This window comes from Argopecten irradians, chromosome 14 (assembly GCF_041381155.1).
Source record: "Argopecten irradians isolate NY chromosome 14, Ai_NY, whole genome shotgun sequence".
Classification (NCBI taxonomy): Eukaryota; Metazoa; Mollusca; class Bivalvia; order Pectinida; family Pectinidae; genus Argopecten; species Argopecten irradians.
Genome location: NC_091147.1, coordinates 7,715,637 through 7,735,262, shown reverse-complemented (window position 1 = coordinate 7,735,262; position 19,626 = coordinate 7,715,637). Strand labels below are relative to the sequence as shown.

General features: G+C 36.6%; 2 protein-coding genes across 2 annotated transcripts; both read right to left on the bottom strand.

Moving 5' to 3' along the window:
- Positions 1-10,777: 10,777 nt before the first annotated feature.
- On the bottom strand, positions 10,778-13,315 carry LOC138306822 (uncharacterized). The gene is made up of 3 exons (XM_069247299.1): positions 13,016-13,315; positions 12,254-12,403; positions 10,778-11,759 (listed from the first exon to the last, which is right to left on the bottom strand). Exons 1-3 carry the CDS (start codon positions 13,221-13,223, stop codon positions 11,284-11,286), a joined length of 834 nt encoding a protein of 277 aa, XP_069103400.1. The 5' UTR covers positions 13,224-13,315; the 3' UTR covers positions 10,778-11,283.
- A 3,425-nt stretch (positions 13,316-16,740) lies between these two features.
- On the bottom strand, positions 16,741-17,412 carry LOC138307014 (RNA-binding protein 12B-like). The gene has a single exon (XM_069247640.1). It carries the CDS (start codon positions 17,410-17,412, stop codon positions 16,741-16,743), a length of 672 nt encoding a protein of 223 aa, XP_069103741.1.
- Between the last annotated feature and the right edge of the window lie 2,214 nt (positions 17,413-19,626).

Sequence of the window (19,626 nt, the reverse complement as noted above, 5' to 3'; positions counted from 1 at the left end):
GGGGGCTGTGGGAGGGGCCAAAAGAGGTAAAATTGAATAAAATTTCAAAAATCTTCTTCTCTACTCACAGATGTGGTAGAATCAAATACTCTTCATAGATAGAAAGGTCTTAAGGTCCTTTACAAAAAATGTGAATTATATGACCCTGGGGTCTCTAGTTTCCCCCTGGGGAGGGGGTTAAGTTTACTATACTTTATATTGAGAAAACACATTTTTGCGCATTATTTGGTCAATTTTCATTGGAAACGAGTCAAGCTTGGTTAGAATTATTAGCCTGAGGTAGCATTTTAATATCATATCCATATTCGTCCAGGCCGACCCCCTGGAGGCAGAGGGGTGGGGCCAAAAAAGGTCAAATAGGTTAAAACTTCAAAAATATTCTTTTAAAATTCTGGAAATGGTATAATCAAATACACTTTATAGATGAAAAGGTCTTAAAGTTTGTTTATAAAAATTGTAAACTATATGACCCTGGGGTCTCCTGTTTACCCTTGGGGAGGGGGTCAAGTTTACTATAGTTTATATAGGAAAAACACATTAATGAGCATTTTTTGCTCAATTTTCATAGGAAATTAGTCAAACTTGGTTAGAATCATTAGCCTGAGATAGCATTTTAATATCATATCCACATTGGTCCTGGCCGACCCCCTGGGGGCAGAGGGGCGGGGCTAAAAAAGGGTCAAATAGGCTAAAACTTCAAAAATCTTCTAAAATTCTGGATATAGTAGAATCAAATAATTATAGATGGAAAGGTCTTCAGGTGTTTTATAAAAAACTGTGAATTATATGACCTTGGGGTCTCACGTTACCCCCTGGGGAGGGGTCAAGTTTACTTTAGTTTATATAGGAAAAACATATTTGTGAACATTATTTGCCCAATTTTCATAGGAAATTATTCAAACTTGATTAGAATTATTAGCCTAAGATATAGCATTTTAACATCCATATCCGTCCTCGATGACCCCCTGGGGGACCAGAGGGGCAGGACCAAACAGGGTCAAATTGATTTAAATTTCAAAAAATGCCTCTAAGTTCACAGGTTTGATGGAAGCAAATACTCTTCATAGTCTAAAAAGGTCAAATTTATAAATCACTGACCAACTTCATGGCCCAGCTTATAGTGTTTATGTCTTTAATTTGTTTCATTATTTGTTTCATTATATATTTTAACTCAGGTGACCGTTAAGGCCCATGGGCCTCTTGTTAAAATAGTAATAATTCGTTTAGTTTTGTTAACCTACTTCCAACAGTTCACCCGGTTTATTAATACCGACGAGTGTATTGCTGACTAGCACGATACAATCGATCGCCAATAGTACTCCGTACTAATGAGAGCTTCGATCTCTGACTTCTGTCTGAAACTTCATTAATGTTTCATACAACAAAAAACCGTTGTATGCTCCATGGATTTGATGTATACATGTATACTTTGATTTACCGAGTTACAATCTGAGTTCGGCACAATACTTCTCGAAAACCTTGTTAATACACACATTTTTCCTTTAGTACTTATAATTATTATCTCATATTAAATTGTTGTCAGTATTTATAACATTTCGCTCAATTGAAAAACTACAGTATACATTTAGGATCATTACCAAACAGGGAACAAGTCGAATTTGAATCATTATTATGTAAGTTTGAAGCTTCACAAACAGAAAGGCGTCTGTATGTAGAATTTTATCTTTCCTTTTTTCCATAACGTCTCCCTTAACATGCCTCACATTTGGAGAAAGGTTTTGAGTTCTGGACGAGGTAAGTAATTTTCTCCTATATCTGATTTGTTTTATCTGGTGACTATTGTTGACCAACGTACACGGACTTTCGTATATTAGACCTGATTGGCCGAGCAAATATTTTCGATTCACAATGGAGCACAGCTTATCTAAATAGGATTCTTATACATATTCAGTCGTAATAGTAATTTCCTTCTTGTAAGACAACTCTGTTTAATGCGGAAACTTGACTATACCGACCAAATATGCTGGCTGTTTGTAAATTTGATTTAGATACATAAGTGAATTGAAAGAAAAAATCCACTGTCTGAAATAACGTCTACAACAGGTAGGTATGATCATATGTTAAAAGACGATAAACCTAAAACACCAATGTAAACTAGGCTGACATACGGTCTACTTTGTAAAAGGTATGAGAAACAACGTATGAGTGTTATTTAGTATCTACTGTAAAAGTGAACAAGTTTTCTATAATCATATCTTATTAAATCTATAATCATATCTTATTAAATCTATAATCATATATCTTATTAAATCTATAATCATATCTTATTAAATCTATAATCATATCTTATTAAATCTATAATCATATATCTTATTAAATCTATAATCATATCTTATTAAATCTATAATCCTATATCTTATTAAATCTATAATCATATCTTATTAAATCTATAATCATATCTTATTAAATCTATAATCATATCTTATTAAATAGTTTAACAAAATATCGCACTGCAGTTGAACAAGAGTCACTTGGTTTCGCAATTTTGCATCAAAATGAAACAGAAAATAATTGTATGAAGCCATTTTTAGACCTATTTCGTTATAACTAATATCGTTTATGGTTGTAATGATTCCATGCACGAAATAATATTTTATTGCTGTTACAAGGGAAGCAACTCTATTAGATCCATTCCAACAAACTGACCTATGCTATATGTGTGATACTTATTAACTTCATACTCACACCCAAAAAATCGGAATACTTGAGAGTATATTAGGACTAAATGTATATGAGGACGAACTTAAGGATTCACCGATATAGATTTATATATCTAACATATATACTAAAGTGCACACTAATTAAACTAGTCAGGTCAACCAGAAATAAATGATCTATATTCAAGTAAGTTTTAAAATCCAATCTAACATAGCATCTCTTCAATTTTAGGATGCGTTTTCTTATAGACGATTTAAATCACCTAATGTGGTTTAGGTTACACGTAGGATTGACCTTCTTCGTGGGATGATTACAGATCTCAACATAAATACAATTTCTGTAAAACGAAGTAAAGCTGGTCTACAAGGAAGTGAACAACTCGACTAAAATAACATGTTCGATCTTTGACTGAATACATTAAAGTACGGAGTAACCAGCCGACGTAAACAAACATTTTATGCATCATTAACCGTATCCGGGTCTGCCCCGACTACTAGTGTTTACATTTATATATTTACATATGCCCCTGTATAGTCAACGGGAGGGGAGTTGCGTTCAAATAGAGATTGAACAGTGTTTTGATTGCGTTAAAGGTGGTATGAACGCAATGGGATACAGACATATTCAATGTAGCGCGTTAGCGCTACATGTAGAATATGTCTGTATCCCATTGCGTTCATACCACACCTTTAACGCAATCAAAACACTGTTCAATCTTTATATTTACATAAATACGTCTACTTTTACGTCAAATTTAAAACGGCGATGGTTGCTAAGTTGGGTAACTACGGTAGTCAGGATGACCGAAGATATAGTTCCGATTGTTGAATGTTATAGGTGCAGTTTGATTTGAAATATAACAATGACACCTTGAATTATTTTTTAATATATATTTTTTTTTAATTTGATAATGTATCAATAATGTCCATTTCGAATAAAAATTGAGATAACCGAGGCGGAACGACTACCGGTATCGTTGTCAGGGTAGTGATGCGGCCCGAAGTGGAGCGAGCCGCCATATTTGATTTTCAACCGAGGAAAGTATCTGTGAAATAGCCTTTTGATCAAATGGTATGACTGTTGAGCTGCTGAATGTTTGTAATGTATGTATCGGTCTACGTACGCGATATAGACTAAATTCTTCATTGTCACGACTTTTATTTTATTGTACGGATGACAGGCAAGTGTTTGCATGGTGTGTGACTGACGTAACTGTGGAATCCCTCAAACATTCCTGAGGAAAGCCCCCGGTTGTAGCCTCGACCAGCGATTCATTTTGTTGTCTATTACCGTTACAATGCTTGAACACATAGAATCTATTCTGTTTTGATGTCAAATACATTTTAATTGGATCTAATAACAACTCTTTAATATTATTTTGAATCCGACAACGAGGAAACTTTGTTTACACTTCATGCAGTAGGCCAACCGAGTAGGCTAATGACGAGCATGATATTGTCTGTACCGCCTAAGGATCAGTCTCGAGACAAATAGAAGACCGAAATCGTTTTTTAGTTTATTATTAATTCAAGGCAAATCTGTCATCTATGAAAAGGTAAAATGTATATTAAGTAATTAAAGTTTATTTAGATTATCATATGACGCAAAATCTTACCGAAGCGTGAACTAGAAGTAGTCCGATCCTACTCTGGGTTTGTATTCATACGTCGTTGCGTTTACGCTAATTTGAACGCAACTCCCCTCCCATTGACTATATAGGGGCATATGTAAATATATTAGCGTAATCGAAACTACGTATGAATACAAACGCAGTGCAGGTTCGGACTACTTCTAGTTCACGCTTCGATAAGATTTTTGCGTAATAAGTTGACGGATTTCAAAAGAACAATAAGGAGTTTTTATTAGATCCAATTAAATATGTATTTTACATCAAAACAAAAGATGTGATCAAGCATTGTAACGGTAATAAACTACAAAATGAATCGCTGGTCGGGGCTACAACCGGGGGGCTTTCCTCAGGAATGTTCGGGGAATCCCATAGTTACGTCAGATGTAGGCCTACATGTATGTGTGTACAGAACATCTGATTGTCGGTGAACAATTCTGGGAGCGTCTAAGCGAACAATAGGTGAACAGATCATATACAGTGTATACGTTTCCAAAACAAAAACATTACAGGTAACCTATCCGAAACAGTATCATCAGTTTTAAATAGCCCCGTCTTTGCATTCAAAATAGGCCTACACACAGGCAAACACTTGTCTATCCTCCGTACAATAAAATAAAAGTAATGACTATGAAGAATTTAGTCTAAATCGCGTTCTTAGACCGATACATACATGACAAGCATTCAGCAGCTCAACGGTCATACCATCAATTGGCTATATCACAGTAACTTTCCTCGGTTGAAAATCAAATATGGCGGCTCGCTCCACTCCGAACCGCCTCACTACCTTGACAACGATGCATACCGGTAGTCGTTCCGCATTGGTTATCTCAATTTTTATTCGAATTGGACATTATTGATATATTATCAAATTGAAAAAAAAGATGTATTTTGAAAATAATTGAAAAGTGTCATTTTTGTATTTCAAACCAAACTGCAGCTATAACATTCAACAATAGGAACTATATCTTCGGTCATCCTGACTACCGTAGTTACCCAACTTAGCAACCATCACCGTTTTAAATTTGACGTAAAAGTGGATTTATTTATGTAAAAATATAGATTGAACAGTATTTTGATTGTGTTAAAGATGGTATGAACGCAATTGGATACAGACATATTCTACATGTAGCGCTAACGCGCTACATTGAATATGTCTGTATCCCATTGCGTTCATACCACCTTTAACGCAATCAAAACACTATTCAATCTCTATACAGCAATGCATGCAGATTAGCATTATTATCCTAAATGATCGTATCTGTTTTTCCAGTATTCACTGATACAATGGTGTAGTGGTTAACGTGACGGGATAGTTTGGTTCGGATTTTTCCAGTATTCACTGATACAATGGTCTAGTGGTGAACATGACTGGATAGTTTGGTTCGGATTTTTCCAGTATTCACTGATATAATGGTCTAGTGGTTAACGTGAGGGGATAGTTTGGTTCGGTTTTTTCCAGTATTCACTGATATAATGGTCTAGTGGTTAACGTGACGGGATAGTTTGGTTCGGATTTTTCCAGTATTCACTGATATAATGGTCTAGTGGTTAACGTGACGGGATAGTTTGGTTCGGATTTTTCCAGTATTCACTGATACAATGGTCTAGTGGTTCACGTGACGGGATAGTTAAGTTCGGATTTTTCCAGTATTCACTGATACAATGGTCTAGTGGTTAACGTGACGGGATAGTTTGGTTCGGATTTTTCCAGTATTCACTGATACAATGGTCTAGTGGTTAACGTGACGGGATAGTTTGGTTAAGATTTTTCCGGTATTCACTGATATAATGGTCTAGTGGTTAACGTGACGGGATAGTTTGGTTCGGATTTTTCCAGTATTCACTGATACAATGGTCTAGTGGTTAACGTGACGGGATAGTTTGGTTAAGATTTTTCCGGTATTCACTGATATAATGGTCTAGTGGTTAACGTGACGGGATAGTTTGGTTCGGATTTTTCCAGTATTCACTGATACACTGGTGTAGTGGTTAACGTGACGGGATAGTTTGGTTAAGATTTTTCCGGTATTCACTGATATAATGGTCTAGTGGTTAACGTGACGGGATAGTTTGGTTCGGATTTTTCCAGTATTCACTGATACACTGGTGTAGTGGTTAACGTGACGGGATAGTTTGGTTAAGATTTTTCCGGTATTCACTGATATAATGGTCTAGTGGTTAACGTGACGGGATAGTTTGGTTCGGATTTTTCCAGTATTCACTGATACACTGGTGTAGTGGTTAACGTGACTGGATAATTTGGTGCGGTTTTTTCCAGTATTCACTGATACAATGGTCTAGTGGTTAACGTGACAGGATAGTTTGGTTAGGATTTTTCCAGTATTCACTGATACAATGGTGTAGTGGTTAACGTGACGGGATAGTTTGGTTCGGATTTTTCCAGTATTCACTGATACAATGGTGTAGTGGTTAACATGACGGGATAATTTGGTTCGGATTTTTCCAGTATTCACTGATACAATGGTGTAGTGGTTAACGTGACTGGTTAGTTTGGTTCGGATGTTTCCAGTATTCACTGATACAATGGCCTAGTGGTTAACGTGACTGGATAGTTTGGTTCGGATTTTTCTAGTATTCACTGATACAATGGTCTAGTGGTTTACGTGACGGGATAGTTTGGTTCGGATTTTTCCAGTATTCAATGATACAATGGTCTAGTGGTTAACGCCACGGGATGAAGTAGCTTGGTTCTGGTTAATGGCTAATTTGGTTTAACGTACTAACAGGTATAGTCCTTTGATGACGGACTTCACTCTAGAATATGGCACGCATGTCGATGGTTTGTGATGTACATGCACACAGTATGAAGCATACCCCGCGTTTCACATTATACTGACAATAGCCAAACAAGGCGTTCCACTTCATGAATGTGAAACGCTAAACAGAAGTAGACATCACCATGTTTATAAGCTGCGGTGTAGTCAGGCGGTGCCCTTATAGTCGGTAGGGAAACTAAGCTGTTGATTGGTTGGTTTGGCATGTCATTTAAGGATTATCCATGCATGTCTCAGATGTACTTTCATTTCATGTTATTAATCAAACAAACACTTATAGCAAAGAAAAAAAATACAAGTTTTCTTTTAAAAATTGATTCAACTGGAATTCATTGTAGAAATGTATACTGAAGCAGTAGTCGGGTTAGAATGTGTTTAATTGTTCCTCTTAAGCCACCTTTCCTCTACATACACTTATTTCTCTTTACCTCTTAAGCCACCTTTCCTCAACATACACTTATTTCTCTTTACCTCTTAAGCCACCTTTCCTCAACATACACTTATTTCTCTTTACCTCTTAAGCCACCTTTCCTCAACATACACTTATTTCTCTTTACCTCTTAAGCCACCATTCCTCAACATACACTTATTTCTCTTTACCTCTTAAGCCACCTTTCCTCAACATACACTTATTTCTCTTTACCTCTTAAGCCACCTTTCCTCAACATACACTTATTTCTCTTTACCTCTTAAGCCACCTTTCCTCAACATACACTTATTTCTCTTTACCTCTTAAGCCACCTTTCCTCAACATACACTTATTTCTCTTAACCTCTTAAGCCACCATTCCTCAACATACACTTATTTCTCTTTACCTCTTAAGCCACCTTTCCTCAACATACACTTATTTCTCTTTACCTCTTAAGCCACCTTTCCTCAACATACACTTATTTCTCTTTACCTCTTAAGCCACCTTTCCTCAACATACACTTATTTCTCTTTACCTCTTAAGCCACCTTTCCTCAACATACACTTATTTCTCTTTACCTCTTAAGCCACCATTCCTCTACATACACTTATTTCTCTTTACCTCTTAAGCCACCATTCCTCAACATACACTTATTTCTCTTTACCTCTTAAGCCACCTTTCCTCAACATACACTTATTTCTCTTTACCTCTTAAGCCACCATTCCTCAACATACACTTATTTCTCTTTACCTCTTAAGCCACCTTTCCTCAACATACACTTATTTCTCTTTACCTCTTAAGCCACCTTTCCTCAACATACACTTATTTCTCTTTACCTCTTAAGCCACCTTTCCTCAACATACACTTATTTCTCTTTACCTCTTAAGCCACCTTTCCTCAACATACACTTATTTCTCTTTACCTCTTAAGCCACCTTTCCTCAACATACACTTATTTCTCTTTACCTCTTAAGCCACCTTCCTCAACATACACTTATTTCTCTTTACCTCTTAAGCCACCTTTCCTCAACATACACTTATTTCTCTTTACCTCTTAAGCCACCTTTCCTCAACATACACTTATTTCTCTTTACCTCTTAAGCCACCTTTCCTCAACATACACTTATTTCTCTTTACCTCTTAAGCCACCTTTCCTCAACATACACTTATTTCTCTTTACCTCTTAAGCCACCTTTCCTCAACATACACTTATTTCTCTTTACCTCTTAAGCCACCTTTCCTCAACATACACTTATTTCTCTTTACCTCTTAAGCCACCATTCCTCAACAGACACTTATTTCTCTTTACCTCTTAAGCCACCTTTCCTCAACATACACTTATTTCTCTTTACCTCTTAAGCCACCATTCCTCAACATACACTTATTTCTCTTTACCTCTTAAGCCACCTTTCCTCAACATACACTTATTTCTCTTTACCTCTTAAGCCACCATTCCTCAACATACACTTATTTCTCTTTACCTCTTAAGCCACCATTCCTCAACATACACTTATTTCTCTTTACCTCTTAAGCCACCTTTCCTCAACATACACTTATTTCTCTTTACCTCCTTCACCTTTCTCATTCTTTCTTCTTCTTTTCTTACCCCTTCTCATTAATAAGAATAAAAAGCTCTATAATTTCTAGTGTTTGAGAGAGGAAAATGCCAGAATGGAAGACAATTGGAGAGAAGTAATTTACATAAAATTAAAAAAAAAAAAAAAAAAATGAAAAAAGTTAAAAAGCGTATCAAAACCTGCTCAATGTCGGGGTATATTCACATACATGTCACAAAAATGCAATGCATTACAGCGGGAAGATAGAACTCTTGATCTTTTTGTAGTGCCATCTCACTAAAGCATAGTCCATCAGTCACTTTATACTTGTAACTGGCGAACAAGTCGTCCCACTCCCTTAAAATATAGCTTTCCTAGACTATGATGTAGTGAGGAGTTTACCTTTTACACGATCGGTAGACAATGGTTTCCACTTTAAATGCGATGGAATTGCGGTTTGGGGATGTTGCGATATATTTTCAGTAGCTCTTTGAACGCGTGGTTTTATTAGTTTAACGTCCTATTAACAGCCAGGGTCATATAAGGACGAGCCAGGTTTGTTGGTGGAGGAAAGCCGGAGAACCCGGAGAAAAACCAGCGGTCAGTGCCTGGCAACTGCCCCACATGGGATTCGAACCCGCATCCCAGAGGTGGAGGGCTTGTGGTAATATGCCGAGACATCTTAACCACTCGGCCACCGCAGCCCCTAGCAAAGGCGCTATAGACAACCAATCTGAACTGAGTTGAGGAACGAACATCAAATTATAGCGCAATCTTATGGATGTGACATGGAATATATTAGAGAGGAGTTATAAACATTTTAAAACATGTGTCTTACCAAAAAAAGTAATTGCCTTTTTTTGAACAGATTCTACAATGTTTTCCTATGACGCTTTTGTACGTATCTATGGCATGAGACGATATGTTTATCTCTTTTAAAAGACATTCATGATGGGTTATTTTGAAATAATTCAGCACAGCTAAAATACCTTTTTTGTTTCTTTTGTTCATGATATCGTCACAGACAGATACAATTTTTGGGATGGTAGGGGTTTTCCATTTCACCCGAACTTCCTGGTTTCCTAGCCTTGGAGGACATGGACCGTGTCGTTAGGTTTACACCCAAAGCTTACATTTCACCCCACGTAACGCCTTACATTACAATTGTACAGTTGTTCAAAGCATGATTAGCTTAATCACATGATTAGAGAAATGTTCATGTTTCATTTACTGCAACATTTGTGATTAACTAAACTCAGCAAGCAAGTAAAGGATGGAGTTCTTGAGATTCCTATAAAATTTCGTAAAATTTGTATAACCAGAAATTATTTTATCTCGATTTGAAAATTATCGTTAAACTGTGATTAGCCTAATCACCGTTTGAACAAGTGGGCCCAGCTTTGATCACATAAATTTTAGTGATGTACTCCATGCCAGATGTCACAGTCGCGATATCTATTGACTGAATACACCCGCTACTGTCCTTACAGTGGTATATATTGAGTCCCATAACCTACAAGATTAATATCCATTATACAAATATATCAGTTCAAGTTATTTATAAACAGTATATTCTGCATAACAGATCGCTAACCATTATTTTAAAAGTTTTGAACAAAGAAGCGTTGCTCTACCTCGACAAAGGCAGACTTCAGATACCGTATCCAGTTGTTTCAAAGTCATATCAGCCAAGTGATACAATAACAACATTTACGGGAAAACATTTATTGAAACTCAATTTTTAAATACTGTACATTTTATATGTTCGACCACATGTGAAAAGAGTCTTTGACTCAATGTGGAATCGAATGAAAATAAAGTCAATTATTATTATTTTTATTATTATTTGTACATTGCATTCTGGTTTCAAACTTTAATAAAGAGTCACCATCGCTTTAGTGAAATTCATGCATCTGTGTGATATCAGAGAATGGTATCGGTAACTGGTAAAAAAAGTCCTACTATATATATATATTTTGCCTGGTTATGATTGTATAAGGGTTAAGGAGCTCTCCGCAAAGTCTCTCCTGTTTACTTAAAAAAACAGTACTATGAACTACTGTAAAAGAACTATAATATGTTGATTATTTCATCCACAATGTATGCAAGGTTCAACAAAATTTTGTAAATAATTGTAAGTTGTTCGAACACTTGCATCAAATATATCTTTGGATGTTATATATAACCAAAACAACAGACCAGTGATATGACCTGCCTATTGGTTGTACGTGTATGAAGGATCGTCTTGTGGCAATCTGTAATCGTTTGAGCGCGCTTTTGATGCATGTTGAGTGTATCCTCCTGTGGCGCCATTAGGATACCCTTCTGTGGCGCCACTAGGATACCCTCCAGTGAGGGTTTTAGGGTACTCCGGTGGAGGGATGGGGTGTCCCAATGCGGCGGTCTGAGGGTTTCCTGTATTGTTGAATGGTTGATTTCCAGTCTGCAGCACAATACCCCGGGTGGTGCCAGTTACCAGAAAATCCGGTGTCTCGGAAGCAGCCAAACGCCTGGCATAGGTGACAAGGAAGATGGCGAAAATAAAATAACCACTTCCGGTAACCCATGCGATATGGAAAGAATATCCGGGCTCAAATGACATGGAAGAAGGTGTGTCGACTGATTTCAGTTTTTCGTCACCAGCTACCAGCGATATAAAAGTCCAAACCACTGCAGCGATGAGCAACCCGGCTGTTAAAAAAAAAAAGTAGAGACACATTACACTTGGTAATTGTCTTTGATAAATAATGAAATGTTACTGAATGCTTTGCAAAAATTAGTGTGGTCGAATATGATGCAATGTCTTTCAGATCTTTAACACAATGGCCATGCAGGTAGGGCATTATAATTGTAACTGTTGCGCCATTGTGTGATCGAAAAACACAACTAAATAGTATTTTGTCTTTTCATAAAGCTTCTTTGACACCTCCTCACTTTAGTTGAGAGCTCATCCATGTGTGGAAGGCTTCTGGTTATGGTCCATGGCCGTTAAAGAAAGTGGATCGACTAGTTCGGCCGTTGTCAATATAATGTGACTCAGTGGGTGTACTTGTTTGGTGTCTTCAGTGGCATGCTGCAATGAAATCTATGGTAAGGACATATTATACTAGTGACTTCTGCAAAAATATTACATGGGCGAAATCACTGAATATCGCTCGGATTATGTGATAAAATAAGATAGTTACCAGCGAAAAACCAAATAGTGGCCTGACGAGTGATGAACTGACGTTCATAACGCGGTGGAGTAGAGCATTCGTGATAGATACACCGGATGAAAAATACCAGGTTACAGATCCCAGCTATGATGTTTAATCCAATATAGGCAAAGTATTCAACTGGAACAGAAATAAACCAACAATTATGATCGAATATCGCCAAAGTAACGTACGAAAATTAAATTGGATTGAATCATTAACATTTATATGAAAGCCTTCGAAAAAGTGTGTTATTCGTTTGTTTGGCATGATGGATTAAGTTCATTATCAAGCTAATGAATGTCCCAAAATGAGTTGAGAATTTTCAATTAACCCTAGTCTAAGCTTTTTGTGATATAAGTATTTTGTTTTGATAAATACATGTGTTTTTCGGTCTTATCAAAATACAGAAGCATTTAACTGCATTCCATTTGGGGTCACGTTCTGGCCAATCTAATTGCTGCTTTCACAAGGAGCTGTCAATAAGTCCTAAAAACATAGCAAAGCTAAATGTATATGAATACTGGGACGGCATTTGAAATAAAGTACGGGTAGCCATGATGTACATGTCACTTGTTTGATGGGATGCTGCCAAATCATTTATTTCAAACACAGCGATTACAATTTTTTATTTATAAATTCATGTATTTTAATATTTTTTTTCTATTGTTGAGTATGGTAAATGACGATTTAAATATTTTTGTTCGGCTTTTAAATATATCATTATTTAAGAGCGGGTACAGGTGTACTTACACGATGCGCTACCCTCCTTAAACACAACGGAGAAGTAGGACAAGCATTCCCCCTCATCCGTTAGACAGACAGCGAACAGTCCAACTCGCAGGAGGATATTCCCATCAGAATAAAGAACAAACCAGCTTGGTGTTCCTATAGATAATGCGTGTAAAGCTAGTAGTATTAAGGCCAATATGCCAATTCCAGTGTTAACATTCGATGCCATGTTAATTCCCAAATGTGGAGAAAAATACCCTTCAGAACACTCTTCAGGTACTGTAGACTGGCCCGCAACTTACAATTTACGCAGTTGCATAGTGTTATATTAAAAATAAATCGTTTCTGCGCGTGCGCAGTTATAGGTAACCTGATATTCATCGTGAGGTTGTAAAAGCTTTCATTCACAACATAATCAACACAGAAAATATCTTTGATGGTTTTTGAAAGCTTTGATGGTTTTTGAAAGCTATGAATTACATGCATTATATTTTCGAAGTGTTATAATGAAATACCACGGCGGCTAACAAAATAAACCCGGAAGTCTCTGAATTACACGCATAGCGATGTACATAAAACAACTCGGTTAAACCTAAACAACGTAAACCTAACCGGGAGAAGGTATATACATACCAGCGACTAAATTAGTATATCATCGTATCTCTTCTTCCTAACGTCTCCCTTGACTTACCTCATTTTGGCCTTTAGTATGAACGTTCTCCTCTTTGGGGGTAGGCTCTGGGTTCTGTCCCCTGACCGAGACACACCAAAGTCTATAAAAGTGGTAGTTTCAGTTAAGGGAGTGGGACGACTGGTTGTCAGTATAATGTGACTGGGTGGGATGTGTTGCTTGGTGTCCTCGTTGGCATGCGTCAGCGATAAAGCACTGTAAAAAAGGCAAGAGTTCCTGTATACAAGAAGACATATCCTGAATATACCGCAGTCTCTCAAAACACGCAACACGTACTTTATACACGCTACACACCACATACATGGAATGTCTTCCTTACATGACCCTAGGTGTTAATAGGAAACATATCAAACAAACATATCAAGTTTATCACAAAGGGTTTATAAATTTACACAATTAGAAAATGGAGAAGAAAACAATATTTTTATTCTAACATATTTTATTTTACATTTATATGTATGTTATATATGTGGTGGGATTGGACGCAAGTTTGCAAACTTTAAACAGACTACAAGCAATTCAGTATGAATGCCACTTACAACTACATGGTTCTTTATTCAGTAAATAATTCAGTGAATAATGTACACTAATCAATGTACATATATAAATGTATAAGACGTCAACGTTGCGTACATCGGAAAATCAATGGAATCGTACGTTTAAACACATCTGATATTATCAGGTAGTCTGCACGCGGATTCACAGAGTTTGCAAAAAAAAATTCTTTCATACCCAGATGAAGTTAAAAAATTAGTGACATCATTGCTTAAATGTATTACTATATCTCCCGAGCAATAATGTTCATTAATCAATGTATTCTTATATCTCACCCATCAATAATGTACATTGATTAATGTATTACTATATCTCGACTACCAATAAAGTACATTAATCAATGTATTACTATATCTCCCGAGCAATAATGTTCATTAATCAATGTATTCTTATATCTCACCCATCAATAATGTTCATTAATCAATGTATTCTTATATCTCACCCATCAATAATGTACATTGATTAATGTATTACTATATCTCGACTACCAATAAAGTACATTAATCAATGTATAACTATTTCTCACCCATCAATAATGTACATTAATCAATGTATTACTATATCTCACCCATCAATATTGTACATTAATCAATGTATTACTATATCTCACCCACCAATAGTGTACATTTTTTATGTATTACTATATCTCACCCACCAATATTGTACATTAATAGTGTATTACTATATCTTACCCACCAATAATGTACATTAATAGTGTATTACTATATTTCACCGACCAATAATGTACATTAATAGTGTATTACTATATCTCACCCACCAATAATGTACATAATCAATGTATTACTATACCTCACCGACCAATAAGTTACATTAATCAATGTATTACTATATCTCACCCACCAATAATGTACATTAATAGTGTATTACTATATCTCACCCACCAATAATGTACATTAATTAATGTATTACTATATCTCACCCACCAATAATGTACATTAATCAATGTATTACTATATCTCACCCATCAATAATGTTTATTTATCAATGTATTACTATATCTCACCGACCAATAATGTATATTAATCGATGTATTGCTATATCTCACCCACCAATAATGTACATTAATCAATGTATTACTATATCTCACCCACCAATAGTGTACATTTTTTATGTATTACTATATCTCACCCACCAATAGTGTACATTAATAGTGTATTACTATATCTCACCGACCAATAATGTATATTAATCGATGTATTACTATATCTCACCCACCAATAATGTATATTAATCAATGTATTACTATATCTCACCCACCGATAATGTACATTAATAGTGTATTACTATATCTCACCCACCAATAATGTACATTAATCAATGTATTACTATATCTCACCCACCAATAGTGTACATTTTTTATGTATTACTATATCTCACCCACCAATATTGTACATTAATCAATGTATTACTATATCTCACCCATCAATATTGTACATTAATCAATGTATTACTATATCTCACCCACCAATAATGTACATTAATCAATGTATTACTATATCTCACCCATCAATATTGTACATTAATCAATGTATTACTATATCTCACCCATCAATATTGTACATTAATCAATGTATTACTATATCTCACCCACCAATATTGTACATTAATCAATGTATTACTATATCTCACCCATCAATATTGTACATTAATCAATGTATTACTATATCTCGACTAGGTTCAATAAAGTACATTAATCAATGTATTACTATATCTCACCCATCAATATTGTACATCAATCAATGTATTATTATATCTCACCCACCAATAATGTACATTAATAGTGTATTACTATATCTCACCCACCAATAATGTACATTAATCAATGTATTACTATATCTCACCCATCAATAATGTTCATTTATCAATGTATTACTATATCTCACCCACCAATAAAGTACATTAATTAATGTATTTCTATATCTCCCCCACAAATAATGTACATTAATTAATGTATTACTATATCTCACCCACCAATAATGTACATTAATCAATGTATTACTATATCTCCAATAAAGATGTATCCTTTTGTCAGCACCATCACGTATCTTATGTATTTTATTGATTTTCTTTATCTCCTGTTAGTTTTTTTCCTCTTTTCAATCCTTCCTTCTGTCAGAAAAAAATGAAATAGCTGTTTCTGCTTGTTATTGTGGAATAGGAAAATGTAATTCTAGGTTTATACGATTCTTATTGAATCGATTTAGTAGTGGCACACAGTAATTATTACAAATAAAATAAAACACCATCAAATTGATCCAGATCAACTTTGTAAGTAGTTATAAATACTTGTTCGAATACCTCAACCACATTTCTAAGATTAAATAATTCATACATATGTATATTTCAAATGACATTTTTAATGAATATTTATGTACAAAAATATATTAAGTACAAGGTTAGCCCTAACGCCTTCCTCCTAATTGAGGTAATTCGTATTTATCGTAGATCCATAGTTACTTGGGTTCCGTCCTAGTAAATTTTAAGGGTACCCTTCTGGTGCCATTTGGATACCCTCTACTGGCGCCATTAGGATACCCTCCTGTGGTGCCATTAGGGTACGCTCCTGTGGCGCCATTAGGGTATGCTCCTGTGGTGCCATTAGGGTATGTTCCTGTGGCGCTATTAGGGTATGCTCATGTGACGCCATTAGGATATGTTCACTAGGCGCCACTAGGGTAGGCTCCTGTGGAGCCATTAGGGTATGTTCCTGTGGCGCCATTAGGGTATGCTCCTTTGGCGCCATAAGGGTATGCTCCGATGGCGCCATTAGGGCATGCTCCTGTGGTGCCATTAGAGTATGCCCCTGTGGCGCCATTAGGGTATGCTTCTGTGGCGCCATTAGGGTATGCTCATGTGGCGCCATTAGGGTATGCTCATGTGGCGCCATTAGGGTATGCTCCTGTGGTGCCATAAGGGTATGCTCCTGTTGCGCCATTAGGGTATGCTCCTGTGGCGCCATTAGGGTATGCTCCTGTGGCGCCATTAGGGTATGCTCCTGTGGCGCCATTAGGGTATGCTCCTGTGGCGCTATTAGAGTATGCTCCTGTGGTGCTATTAGGGTATGCTCCTGTGGTGCCATTAGGGTATGCTCCTGTGTTGTCATTAGGGTATGCTCCTGTGGCGCCATTAGGATATGCTCCTGTGGCGCCATTAGGGTCAATAGCTCCCAGGGTGCATTGCGGTCCCCACAATTTCACCTCTGTAAATGGTCCAGCGAAATTTCAAGATTCTTGAAAAACGTATTTCGGACTCATACTAGATTCTTTAATATAATTGTAAGTAAGTTTTGTACCATTTTCCTGTGAACGACTGTCAGTTCTTACATAATATAATTTGACCATTCAATAGCAAGCCAAACAAGAATGGATTATTTTGCGGATGCACTAGATTTACTCGTAAGTAAATAGTCACGATTTGCATACGACATCCGCTGTTTCAAAAAAATCATTATGACCGTCATACATACAGGGGGCGCAATGCAATGACGTAATATTCTGTGATCCGAGGTCAACAGACGGCCGTTTACAGAGATGAATGTGGGGACCGCAATGAACTCTGGGATATATTGCATTAGGGTATGCTCCTGTGACGCTATTAGGGTATGCTCCTGTGGCGCCACAAGCTCCGAAAAGTGTCAAGGTCGCTGGCGACCCGAATCAAAATGGCACGAAATGAGCAATGCACGTCCCGATTAAAGTAGTATTACAAATTGTAGAGAAAAATTGTAGAGAAACGTGTGAATACTGGTATGGATGAAAAGATTGAACCTTTATGAAGGTATCGGTGTTATACATGTAGATACGTAGGTAGGTGACGATTGACTGTGAAGTTACCGAGTTAGAAAAAAATAGGTCAGATTTCTGGCAAGCGATCGATGAATCCCTTGTGTTAATTATACGTATTTCTGACTATTTTTTCATATAGAGACTATACATGGCCCTGTGACATGAGTGAAGCAGTGATCCCATGTGTGATCTTCTCGGTAATTTATTCGGAGTTTTATATAGTAACACTTTGCATTATAGTGCGTCGACAGAGTTTGTAACAGTTGTCTCCCTTTGTATGGACTGTTCTTGTTGACATGTTCATCAGTTTGGGGGAATTCTAGTTCATTTTTATAAAATATAAGTGGATAGGCCTAGCAATATTCGATTAAATACCTGTAATTGAAAAGGCATTTATTGTCAGTTGAATTGTTTTTAATTACAAACAAGTTTATATGCAATTACTGTTAGATTCGCGGTTAGTCTGCCGTAGGTAAGTAACGCTAACAGGTGCAGCGTATTCACTAGTATAAGTACCGATATTGAGACACACTTTCGGTGAGAATAATTAATACCTTATTGTAACATTAAAAATAAGTCTGAAGTAATTAAGTGGGAAATTATAATGTGACTGAAACATGAATGTGACTGAAACATGTGATAAACGGAGAACCTCTGACTGCTGTATAATGCACAACGTACGTTGCAATACAGTGTAAAGTTATCTCCCGTAGTTCCGGAAACTGTCGATAGGATTACCAAGGTATAGTGTTCCGGTGATCAAAGAAAACCAGAGTGATTCCATCAGGGGCGTAGGAAGCGGGGGGCAAACATGTCTTTTTGCCCCCCCCCCCCCCCCCCCATTTTCGCCGACTGAAATTTTCTAAAAATGTTTATTTGAAAGAAAAAAGGGTCCTCCTACGCATTTTTCGTACTTCATTCTAGAAAATTTTCCGCTGCGCGGCGCATTTCCTAAAACGTTCAAGCGCATAATGTCAAACCTTAAATAGTGAAATTCAATACACACAAACTAGACTGATAATGTCCATCAAGGGATTCTATGTGCTATTAAAAAAATATGTCTCTTAAAAGATCAATTTGTTTATATGTCTTAGCGAGACAATTAATTCATTTTTTTATGTTACACAACAATGTGCCGATGGTGTGAAGCCGGTATATTTCAGATCGAGTAGGGTTGCATAATGTTATGACGACACAATTATCATTTCTAAGTGCAGGTAGCTTTAAATCGAAAAATTACCATGTTAAGAATGCTTTATAATCATTAAACTTTATCGTAAAACTCATCTCAGCCATTCTAAATCGTATTTTTTTTGCCGGGGGAGACCCCCGACCCCCCCTAACACCAAATTCTCACGCCTTTGGGCGCTCGCAAATTCATCAAAATGCATCGTAAAACTCATCTCAGCCATTCTAAATCGTAATTTTTTCCCGGGGGAGACCCCCGGACCCCCCAAACACCAAAATCTCGCGCTGTCGGGCGATCGCAAAATCATCAAAATATATATATACATAAAACTCATCCCGGGGGGCACCCTCAGACCCCTAATAAAACACCAAAATCTCGCGCCTTCGACGCT